Source organism: Protomyctophum bolini, assembly GCF_963924005.1.
Source record: "Protomyctophum bolini genome assembly, chromosome: 22".
NCBI classification, from domain to species: domain Eukaryota; kingdom Metazoa; phylum Chordata; class Actinopteri; order Myctophiformes; family Myctophidae; genus Protomyctophum; species Protomyctophum bolini.
Window position 1 is genome coordinate 25,419,589 of NC_137883.1, and position 12,473 is coordinate 25,432,061.

General features: G+C 43.5%; 1 protein-coding gene across 1 annotated transcript in view; it reads left to right on the top strand.

Moving 5' to 3' along the window:
- The first annotated feature begins 380 nt into the window (after positions 1-380).
- The window catches only part of map1b (microtubule-associated protein 1B), a 31,701-nt gene continuing 19,608 nt past the window's right edge, over positions 381-12,473 (top strand). Inside the window, exons 1-2 of the mRNA XM_080756497.1 lie at positions 381-648; positions 3,887-3,988. Coding sequence (XP_080612623.1) covers positions 441-648; positions 3,887-3,988 — 310 coding nt within the window. The 5' untranslated portion in view covers positions 381-440. The remainder of the gene's footprint in view (positions 649-3,886; positions 3,989-12,473) is intronic.

The following is a 12,473-nucleotide window of genomic DNA, read 5'->3' on the forward strand; positions in this document are numbered from 1 at the left end:
CCCCGAGGTTGGCATATGTAGCAGTAGCGCCCTATCCCACTACAATTTTCAGTAGCCTAGATATATATTCAGTTGCTCTGTTTTCATTCTATTTGCCTTTATATTTTTGGTTCCAGTTGCTTTGAGCTTGCTGAATGAGGGATGACCTCAGCTGTGAGTGTGCGAATTTCCCCCTCTTGTCCTTCTCCCCGGTTACTGAATATGAGTATGACACAGTGGTGTGGTGTCTGCGGGTATAAAAGGGCTGGCCACTAGGCGTTCAGCCTATATTGTTGTACTGTAGCGGAGCCCATGTCTGGAGATCCAGCACCTCCCCGCTCCACTGACTAACGTACCAGCTAGCTAGGTGTGAGTGCGTGCGTGTGTTTGTTTGTGTGCGCGTGTGCGTGTGTGTGTGTGTGTGTGTGTGTGTGGCCGTGCGTGGTGGTGGAACAGAGAGGATGGCGACTCTTGTAGAATCCGCAGCAGATATGATGATGATGGAAACGTTAACATTGGGCAACAACAGTGCGAGCAACGCCATGGCATCTCCGACGTCTGCGAGCCTCTCGCAACACTTTGTCGACAGCAAATTCTACCTTCTGGTTGTTATCGGGGAAATCGTAACGGAGGACCACTTAAAGTGTGCCATTGCGGACATTGAGAAAGGTAGGCTAAAAAAGAAGAGGCTCATGGCATGGAACGGATGGAGTAAACATGTTACATTCTATAGGAGGATTCAGCAGGCGCAAGCAACTCTACATACAATAGCATTTTATGGCGAAGCGGCGTTGAAGTTTATGTTTTATTCTGTACTCCGTCGCACGACGGTGTCGCACGCCGACAATGGCAGATCTACAAGCCCCACACACGCCCATGCATGCAGCCATGAGCCATGCATGCACAGGCATCGTTTTGTGATCAATCATCATCACTCATTTTGTCCATCTGTGCGTATTTAACGCGCAGCACCGGCCCGGCCGTTAATGGATAAGATCTTAATGGATCCTATACGTTTTGGAGATATATTGGATAGTAGTTTGTTTGCGACACCGGAGCTATTGATCAGCCCCTCCCTTTATTATTAGGCCTATGTCATCAATTCTAGACAGTTGGCCTTTAAAGAGGCAGCTCGCCCGTGCAGCTGCATCTCTTCGCCCCCATGCATGCTGCACTAGGCTATACCAGAGACCTTATAATTCCCTGACACCGTGTATTGTTTCTATATATATATGAGCACCATGACATGCTCACCATTTGTTTTCGTTGTGTTTGTTCACACTGGAATATATCCATTCCCAGACGTATACGTGGATCAAGTCCGCTAATAAAGTTGACAAGAATGATTCAGCATTTTTTTTTAACCTATGCGTCAATATCAGATAGGCCGTAATAGCTCTGCTTTCGTTGGCCGCATTCCAAGATTACAGTAGTAGCCTATATGAATAATAGCGCTTTCTCCTGTAAACACCTGCCAGCCTAGGCCTATAGGCTATAGGTGGGTCTGGGTGGGTGGGAAGGGTCGGGACAGACAGTGTAACAGGGAGGGCTTTTGTTTCAGGAATCCATGCATGAACCCCCTCTTTTTATGTTTTCTTTTAGTAGCCTATAAAAGTGCGTTTTCGAACTATCTCCTCTCCCCAGGCTGCATGCAGACCTGTCCTAAATCCGTCTTGAGAATTGATGGTAGGCCTATTATACCTCGATTTATAGCCAGCCCAGCCCAGCCCATTATGCTTAATTTATTTTATTATTCCACTGAAAACAGCCGATCTACAATCACAACTCGTGGCTCTGCGAGCTTGTAGATCGGCTATTTTCGGGGCGCATCATCGTTATTTGTCCATCATCGTCACAGTAGACATCAGACTCCTGCATCCATCCAGCTGTCTGTCTCTCATCCGATACCGGCTAGTGGGCGTGGCTCGGTCCGCACTGCGGTCCCTACGGAAAGTCGTAAGGAACGCTATTCACAGAGAGCATGTGTGTGTGTGTGTGTGTGTGTGTGTGTGTGTGTGTGTGTGTGTGTGTGTCGGTGTGCGTAATAACTATACAGAATACAGTGAGTACACTACAGGTTGTTTGATACAAGACATACGATTGTGCGTGCCAGATGTTATGCCATTTGTTTGATTGGAAATGTTTGATGGTAGTGGCCTGGGTGACAGTTCTGTAAACATTGTGTAGTGTAGGTAGGCTACATAGGCTAGAATTGCAGAAGGAATAGGCTATATTTGGTCAATAAAATAGTTAGTTTACTTCCATACCCATATAGCCTATTCATTAATAATCTAAAACAAAAAACAAAAAAACAATTAAAAACATCCTTCAAACATGTTAACGCCTATATTGGTTTTTTTCAGTTTTTCTTTTTTTTTTGCTTGGGTGGATGTTTTTTTAAAAGTATTATAGGCCTAATTTACAAGTAACATGTTGCAGATTTTGATTAAAAAAAGGGTATTTGAAAGGAATGTTAAGCCTTTTCATTTACAAAACGCTTTCAGTCATATAGCCTATATATAATAATGAATTGCATTTTTATAGCGCTTTTCCAAGTGCTCAAAGCGCTTTACAATGGTTCATTCATTCATACATTGGGAGGATATATAGTGCAATTGAGGTTATTGTGTATAGGACTTTCCATGATTTATTTGTTAAGAATATGATTCATGGATGTAGCCTATATTAGGCTATATTTATGTGTGATGCCTGGCAAATTTGTGTGTGATGCCTGGGTGATGTGTGATGCCTGGCAAATTTGTAGTCCCCCAACCCTGAATATGCTGTAAATAACAAACTATAGCCTAATCATCTATAAACAACAAGTCATAGTCTTTTAGAGACCCATTTTCTTCATTGCTGTCTTTCAAACCTTTAACCATAGCATATACGTGAAATAACTCTAGCCTACATGAAAGCCATAGCTTAGTTTATTTTCTGGATTGTTGTGTAAAGGCCACTTCTACTTTGCCACGCCCTTTGTTTTAGGCGTGGACTATATTTTATAATAATATTATAACTATTGTTTTTCATTGTTTTTCATTTCTGTTTATTGGCATATTCGAAATAAACATGAAAAAAAAAAAACTACCCCGGGGAAAGCATCTGTGTCATTTTAGATGTTTTTGCACTATAAGGTCAGCCTTGTGTAGCCTGCTTTCTTTTTTACACTGCTGTAGTTTTTGAACCTGAACAGGAAATTAGCAACAAAATCAGCCCATGGTTTCATTGCGCTTTTAGACTAGCTTATAGAGTTAGCTATTTAGAAATGAGGGCTGGGGGAGACAGACAATGGGGTGCACGCGCTTATCCAACACACCAAAAGTCCGACATGCATGCGTTGGTCCGACATGCGTTAGTCCGACATGCGTTGCATCCCACGTGCGGTTAGGGTTAGGTTAGGGTTAGTCGTAGGGTGTCTGACTAATGGCTGTCGGACTGTAACAGTGCGTTTTAACAGCGGGCGACAGACCAAATTATCCGGAAGTGCATTTTTTGTCGAATGGGACCCGGCAACTACTGGCGAACAGGCGATAGGCGGAGGAACGTCACCCGAAAAGATCTTTTCGGGGGACATCGTCTGGCAATAGTGGGCGATTAGGCGATAGCCAATGAAATTCATGATCGCTCACCGTTATTCTCCCGCTGTTAGCATGTATATAGATTTCCTCTCATGCCAAGTTGCCAACACGTACCTGTTCAGTCCGGGCCTTATTGAATGGCAGGGAGTCTAGTAGGGCACCAGGTTCAAACAGGCATGTGGGATTTATAATGAAAATGTGATGGCTGGATATAATGAATATGCAATGAATGCAGCAATTATGTGTCAGACTAAATTAACTTCCTCCTCCTTGTTATTCTTTCTCTTTTATTGGTTTCTCTCTTCTTTTTTTCCTCATACATCCAGGAATCCGTTCATGGGATACCAACCTTATTGACTGTAACCTGGACCAGGAACTCAAGCTCTTTGTGTCCCGACACTCTGCTCGTTTCTCTGCTGATGTCAAAGGTAAGACACATAGGCCTTCCACAATTCAACTATATCGTGAGGGTCCTGAAGATGGACTAACAGCTGGAAACCAAGTTTGTACACTGTTAAATTGTGCATATCGTCACCTTATTAAACTAATTGCCTAAATCATTTTTTCAAGGTTTTCAGGAAACACAAAAAACTGTGCCAAATGTAGAATATATTATATTTCTTAATTATTTCAATTCCAAAAACTATGAAAAAATATGACTATTGACATACAAATAAAGGTGTATGTCAATCATGTAACATGGAAGGATAAAATGACTTAGGCCAATATCTGAACATATCTATTTTAACTTAGGCAATTATAAACGTTATTTAGGCCAAATTACTTCTGCGGTAAGTGACTTAGGCAAAATGTTTTATTCCAATTATTTTTAATAGACCATGGTTTAGGGTCAGCCACAGAGTGTTTAAAATAATATCATAGCACAAAGACACTGAAGGGGAGTGAATAGGAGTGAATGGGAGTGAATTTGGAGTGAATGGGAGTGAATTTGGAGTGAATGGGACTGAATGGGAGGTACTGTTACTATGGAACTGAATGGGAGTGAATGGGACTGTATGGGAGTGAATGGGAGGTACTGTTACTATGGGTCTGATACTATGGGACTGAATGGGAGTGAATGGGAGTGATTGGGACTGAATGGGACTGAATGGGAGGTACTGTTACTATGGGACTGATACTATGGGAGTGAACAGGACTGAATGGGAGTGACAGTCCCATAGTAAACAGTACCTCCCATTCACTCCCACTCACTCCCATTCCTCCCATTCAGTCCCATTCACTCACATTCAGTCACATTCACTCCCTTTCACTCTGAATGGGAGTGAATGGGAGTGACAGTCCCATAGTAACGCTACCTCCCATTCACTCCCTTTCACTCTGAATGGGAGTGAATGGGAGTGACAGTCCTATAGTAACAGTACCTCCCATTCACTCCGATTCTCACTTTTATTCACTCCCATTCAGTCACATAGTAACAGTACACCCCATTCACTCCCATCGTATCAGTCCCATAGTAACAGTACCTCCCATTCAGTCCCATAGTATCAGTCCCATAGTAACAATACCTCCCATTCACTCCCATGCACTCCCATAGTATCAGTCCCATAGTAACAGTACCTCCCATTCAGTCCCATTCAGTCCCATTCACTCCCATAGTATCAGTAACTCCCATTCACTCCCATAGTAACAGTACCTCCCATGCACTCCCATAGTATCAGTCCCATAACTAAAAAACATTGCATGGATGAACCTGGGATGTATCCTCAGTGATGTATCCTGAGGTCAACAGGGTTTCGGGTCTCTCAACATCATACCCCTCACTCAGGTGACCCAGCCGGGGTTGATCAAGTCCCGACTTACGTCCCAGTAGCTACCCTCAATCAGTCCCACTAGGAAAAAACCAGGGGCACACAATCCGTTGGAACTATTCCAGAACTACTCTGCCAGGGCTGGGAGGTACACTTCTGGCACATGGAGGGACTAGGCTCTGTGGGTTGTCTCCTGGCCGGGCCCCTCCTACGTCTCACCAGGTCCACTCCTGCTCTCACCAGGAGTAGAGCGAGGACCTGTGCGTTGCACCAGAGTCCCAGCACCAGACAGTTCATTCAGGAGTGGTGGGCAATGGTTCCGCAGGGTCATGGTGCTGCGGTTCCGCTTGCTGCTTGCATGGCCCTCCCACAGGCCTCAACGAGGGTTGTTGGACTTCATCCTCACGGAGGACACAGGCTGGGGCGCTAACCCATACTGCTCACCCGGGTGCTGTCTACATTCCGGCTGTCACCCGTCTCTCCGGTGTCACCAGACTATACCTGGTTGTCACATAGTCTATTCCTATGAGTCACTATAAATAGAAGAACTATAACTAAAAAACATCGCATGGATGAACCTGGGATGTATCCTCAGTGATGTATCCTGAGGTCAACAGGGTTTCGGGTCTCTCAACATCATACCCCTCACTTAGGCGACCCAGCCGGGAGTGATCAAGTCCCGACTTACGTCCCAGTAGCTACCCTCAATCAGTCCCACTAGGGAAAAACCAGTGGCACACAATCCGTTGGAACTACTCCAGAACTACTCTGCCAAGGCTGGGACGTACACTTCTGGCACATGGAGGGACTAGGCTCTGTGGGTTGTCTCCTGGCCGGGTACTGTTACCCATAGTAACAGTACCTCCCTTTCACTCCCATTCAGTCCCATTCACTCCCATAGTATCAGTCCCATAGTAACAGTACCTCCCATGCACTCCCATAGTATCAGTCCCATAGTAACAGTACCTCCCATTCAGTCCCATGCACTCCCATTCAGTCCCATTCACTCCCATAGTATCAGTCCCATAGTAACAGTACCTCCCATGCACTCCCATTCAGTCCCATGCACTCCCATTCAGTCCCATTCACTCCCATAGTATCAGTCCCATAGTAACAGTACCTCCCATGCACTCCCATAGTATCAGTCCCATAGTAACAGTACCTCCCATTCACTCCCATTCAGTCCCATGCACTCCCATTCAGTCCCATTCACTCCCATAGTATCAGTCCCATAGTAACAGTACCTCCCTTTCACTCCCATTCAGTCCCATTCACTCCCATAGTATCAGTCCCATAGTAACAGTACCTCCCATTCACTCAAATTCAGTCCCATGCACTCCCATAGTATCAGTCCCATAGTAACAGTACCTCCCTTTCACTCCCATTCAGTCCCATGCACTCCCATAGTATCAGTCCCATAGTAACAGTACCTCCCTTTCACTCCCATTCACTCCCATTCTATCAGTCCCATAGTAACAGTAGGCCTACCTCCCATTCAGTCCCATTCACTCCCATTTTGAAAGGTGTGTTAAAATGGCCTAAGTCACATTTTATTATGACTTAGGCAAAATAATATGGCCTAAGTCTCCCTCTTGACATAGGCCATTGTTTTAATAGGGTGTAACAGGAAGGCCTTTTACATTAGGGCTTGGGCGAGTTTACCAGAGGTGGCCAGCATCACCAGGTGGTGATTTAGGCAAAAAAAAAAAATTGGCAAAAAATGACTTAGGCAATTAGTTTAATAAGGTGACGATATTCATTTATCACTGAGAGGGTATAATACATACAACCAAATTGTACCATCTCAGACTTGTTACAAATGGAGTTACAAATCACTCCCGTGTGAAGTGAGGGGCCATCTTATCATTGTACATCATCATAAAGGATAAAGGCACTATATAAATGCACCATTTACCATCATAAATCATCTCATTCCGGCCAATCTGAAATGGCGTCCGTCCTCACCTTAGTCTATTAGTCTCACTTATATTTACTGTGTATACAGAAAGTGCTTCTGCCTTCCGCAGAAGTTAACAGCTGCAGCGTTGTCCATTTTTAATACCCCATAAAGAAAAGCCTTTAAGAAAATTCTGACCTCATACGGTAGCATACAATGCCAGCTCATAGTCAGCTGCCCTAGAGCTCCCCGCAGACCAAGCACTGGTGCTTTATTACCTTTCTCCGGATGTGCCCTGTTGGCTATCGGCTTCTATGCCCCTATGGCAGGGATTTTAGCAAGGTAAAGAATGGAGTGGACCCTATAGGGGACAGAATGGATCTACAGCAGGACATGTGGCGAGTCAGGGGGAAGTATGACCTTGATCACAGACAGGTCTCTGCTTGGCTGTGTTCCATATTGGTTATTGTGACCTGCAGGGCTTCATTCAATTCTGAGGGCTCGGTCTTCAATAGAAACACATTGCTCATAGCCACCATTTATAGATAAGATAACATGAGATAAAGACACAGTTTGTGTCCATCGGCATTAACCCATTTAGACCTGAGGCCGATTAAAACAAAAAAAGCCTTCTAAATTCAAATTAAGGGATGGCTTTCTTCAGTGATTGGGCTACAGAGGTCCCAGATGGAAGTACGTTGTGAAACAAATGTGATTGTGATAATTTGTGAAGCCAGTGTCCCTTCCATCTGGCGGAGTCAGGTTAGGTTAAATTAGCATGCAATTTAAGTTTGCCATCGGCATTCTGCCAACACAGTGTAAAACAGTTAACAGACAGATGGATGGACACACGGATAGGGGTGAAAACATAATCTCCACCGATCGAGCTGTAGTGTATGTGTGTGTGTGTACGCGTGTGTGTTTGTGGGCGGTTATTTTATTGTAGGCCTACTCATTGAAAATAGCCATAGTAGAGGGCATCAATTCTTTCTTGTACCGTTTTGTCAGTTTCCTGCCAGATGGTAACATCTGGAGTGCCTCTTTTGGATTTTTTATGGTCATTTAAAATTCTATCTCAAAAGTGCGCAGGAGGTTTTTGTCACAAGCTCTTGTTCATACTAAAAATATATAAATACATAAATATGTGCCGTAAATATCTGCCGTTATTATTTTGGGCATGTCATTATAAGTGAAAATCTGCCATAATCTTAATTTTATTATAGCCAATCCATGTTGTTTTTGCTACTTTTGTTTGACACTGTTACAAAGTATAAAATAGGGCATTCATTTGTATACAAAAAAAAAAGATTACTAAGGTTTCTGCCTGACATGTAAAGGTTTCTGCCTTTACATGAACCACAGCACAAATCTGTGCAAACTGTTGGTTCATTAGACCAAATCCATAGCAATCCGTGGCTGTCACCCCACCCTGTTTGTACTAGTTTTTCCTCCTCCGCTCCTTTCTCCTGTGCGTGGTGGTTGCCCTGCGACGCAGCAGAGATGCAGCACCGAGATGTGGGTAATTAGCAGACTTAGAATTCCCCTGATGGTTTGACTCTGTCACTGAAAAGAACGGGAGGAGGAGAACACAAAGGACGGGGGAAGAAGAAAGGGTGTGGAGAGAGAAACACGGAAGAGAAGGATGATTCAGAGAGGGGGGGGGGGGGGGGGGGGGGGGACAGGGCGGATAAGGTAGAAGAGGGAGACTGAAGGCAACTCTAGATCTGCCACAATCACATTTTAGTTTAGGTTCAAGGCATTGCACTTTGGAGCATATAAATTAAAATGATGTTTTCTTCTTTCCCATAGGGCTTTGTAAATTGCACAGTGCAGATACTGTAAATGCAAGATAAATGCAATGACAAATAACATTTAATACAAAGCCAGATACGGTACTTGTTGACCCCCGATGTTCAAAAAGGGCACGTTGTGTCGTGTTGTGAGATTACATCTGCAAGTTTCTTCGAAATTTTCAAACGGCTATAAATATTTTGCACCAAATGATAGGGACGGCAGGGACGTCAAGAGTTTGGATAACAACATGGAAATAACGATGGGACTATGACATTTATGTTCATTTTATCCAGCTTTTTTTTCATACACAGATGAATGAAAACGATTCTAATAATTATGCGAGACAATCGCGATGAGCTCAAATAGTTGGGATCAGGTGATTATGAAATAATTGTGACAGTTCTAAAGGCAACTGAGCTGATCAAGAGGGGGAATAAAGAGACGTACAGTAGTTGATAGAGATATGGATACATGGACAGCAGAGCAGGTGTAGTGTAGGGGGATCCCTGGTGTCCTCTGCTGCCTTGGCAAACAGTTCCAACCTGTCTACCTCTACTCCATATTGCCAACTAATCATCTCTCAGTGTAATTGGCTTGATGATTCCAACACCCCCCCCCCCCCCCCCCCTCTCTCCACCTCAAACTGATTTGTGGTGACTGGTGAGCAGCCCGGTGCAAAATGGCCGCCGTGCCGTGCATGACTCAGGATGACATCAGTTCCCCCACTTGCTGTGAAGCACTTTGGGTATCAAGTACTGTATGAATGTAATCAATAATTATTTGTGTTATTATTATTATCATTATGGCGTGGCTCCGTCGGAGGCCAGCTGTCTATAAATGTCTGTGTGTCCGGGGCTAATCTCGCAAACCACTGGGCCGTTCTGCATCAAATTACTTGTGCACGTTTCCAGTAGGCAGAGGAAGTATATGTATTGTATATTGTTCCATTATTTTATAATGGAAGTGAACCTAGGTGGTGGGTGAGCCAGGAAGGCTAATGCCTCATAAACTTGTGTACAAGAGCAATTTGATGCACTGACCACAAACAATAAGGCACAGCTAATACTGGACACCGACACTCAGTAAAAGTATAGACAGACTAAAAGTGACATTCATGAAATAAGGATTAACGTTCCAATAGCTTCAGAAAGACGACATAAGTACAAGCTATTGTTTCTAGATGACATAATCAGAGCACGTTTGCACAATAGTACTACCATTTATGGACTATTCATTGTCAAAATCAGCAAGCTATGGAACTAAACTCGTTTGCTGTCTGTCTGCTTTGTTTCACTAACCTACTTCTTTCTGTCATGGACATACAGCAACCCCCCCCCCCCCCCCCCTCACACAACTAACAGCGCTGTCCATGGTGCTGAATCCCATATAGTCCACATCTGTCACCTAATTGTCAAAGGTGGCTGCAGTGACATTGACCCAAATCGGGGGAAACAATAATACCATAATCCAGGTCTCTCGATACTGAAGGCTGCTACTATATATACTGTATAATATATATTATATATATATATATATATATATATATATATATATATATATATATATATATATATATATACACACACACATACAGAGCTGCTATTATCACCACTTTGAAACACTTATGATAACGTAGGCATCATCATAATAATGTCCCTCATCACCAGGGTTTGATTTGTCAAAAAATAAATAAAAACAGAGGGGGACATTGTCTTAGCCACTTAAATACTTTTGATCAGTGTTGAAAAATGTGCCCAAAATCTGGACTCTGGGTTATTGTGGGTAACATGCTTTCGTATTAAATTGTAAAAATTACGATAGTATCAAACATACCACAAAGTCTACGTTTCCCAAAAGGAAATGCATGCACTGTAAGTAATTCAGTCTGACCAATCCAGAAGCAGGGATTAATACTATCCCCACTGGCCCGACAGATTCAATGGACCCCCCCGCCCCCTAAACCAATTGAACCCTGCTCTTTCCTGATATTGACATGGGATTTGTTTTAATCAAAGACAGCACCATAGCACATTGTTCATTACATCTGAAGACTCACCTCTTTGGACTCCACTTTAGCCCGTAGCACTTGCCGTAGCACTTTTGCCCTACCCTTGACGACCTTGCAGGCTTATGCAAAGGCTAAAATGCCATGCTATAGTGTGTGTGTGTAGTTTCAATGTACAGATTATTCATTTTTGAGTGGTGCAACCACTCCCTTACGGAGCTATGTGTGTGGTTGGCTGGCTGGCTGGGTGGCTGGGTGGGTGGGTGGGTGGCTAGGTAATCTCTTAAAAGAGTGTAGTACCTCGAAGAAGCTTGGATATCTACCGGCTAAATGATAAACCTAGCATCTGTCTAAACAACATGTCTAAATCAATTTTTTTTTAAATACAATGTATCTGTGGCGCAGTAAACAAGAAAGGATGCAAGGAGAGTGAAGTGCTAGGGGATGAGGATTCGGGCGTCGTTCACTAGAAAATACACAGCAAAGTCCTCAGTGTCCATACATTTTTGCAAGGGCTAAATACACACTAATCATTTTACTGTGTAGGATTGTATTTCTTGCTGGGGGAAATACAAGGCAGCAGTTGGTATTTCCACTGTTTGCTTTACCTGTTAGTGGACAGAAAAGGATAGAGGGAGGACCAATGCAATTATACCCCGCCAGCTTGACAGATGATATGCCATACATCACAGTGAGTTAGGACTCCTCTGTGCGCCATGGATGGAAGCACAGGGCCCTAGTACACATCTTGATGGAAAACAGAGCAAAGGAGAGCTAGAAGAGAGGGAAGATGGGACAAGGAGAGAGGCTGAGACTCCTTGCTTCGTCTAGATGGATATATTATGTACCAGTGTATATTATATAGGTTCTCCTGCCCATCCTCTCTCCTCTGCAGACGGCACACTAAAGGCCTAAGAAGCAACTAGAGAATTAAAATGTCTCATCTTGAAACCACAGATCTATATGCGCGCCCCTCCCATGTGGAATGGTTCAGGGACGTGACTCCAGGTAATGATCAATAGTGATTAACCCATTTTGACCTGAGATCACATTCTAAAAATGTCTTCTACATCCTGACAGTTTTCTGAAAAAGCTATGTTTCTATGTCAGTCTTCTTCGATTTTTCAGAAATAGCAGACCTACAAGCTCGTAGCACACCACTCGGTGGCGCACTATGAGCTTGTAGATAGAGTACACTATTATAGAATATGATAGTGTACTCCTAATAATCCTCATACCGTATATAGTTTTATTCAGTGCAGGCAGGAAGTTTAATCAGGGTAACGGAATCACCAATCAAAATAAATAGTAGGCTATGTGACATTAGTGCAATGTGATCTAATGGAGCTGCCAGTGGTGGAAAAAGTTAATTCCAGTTCAATGTAACCACACCCTCAGGGCTTCTGCAAAAAAACATGTTCTGTCCCCATTGAAAAGCATTGGCAGAA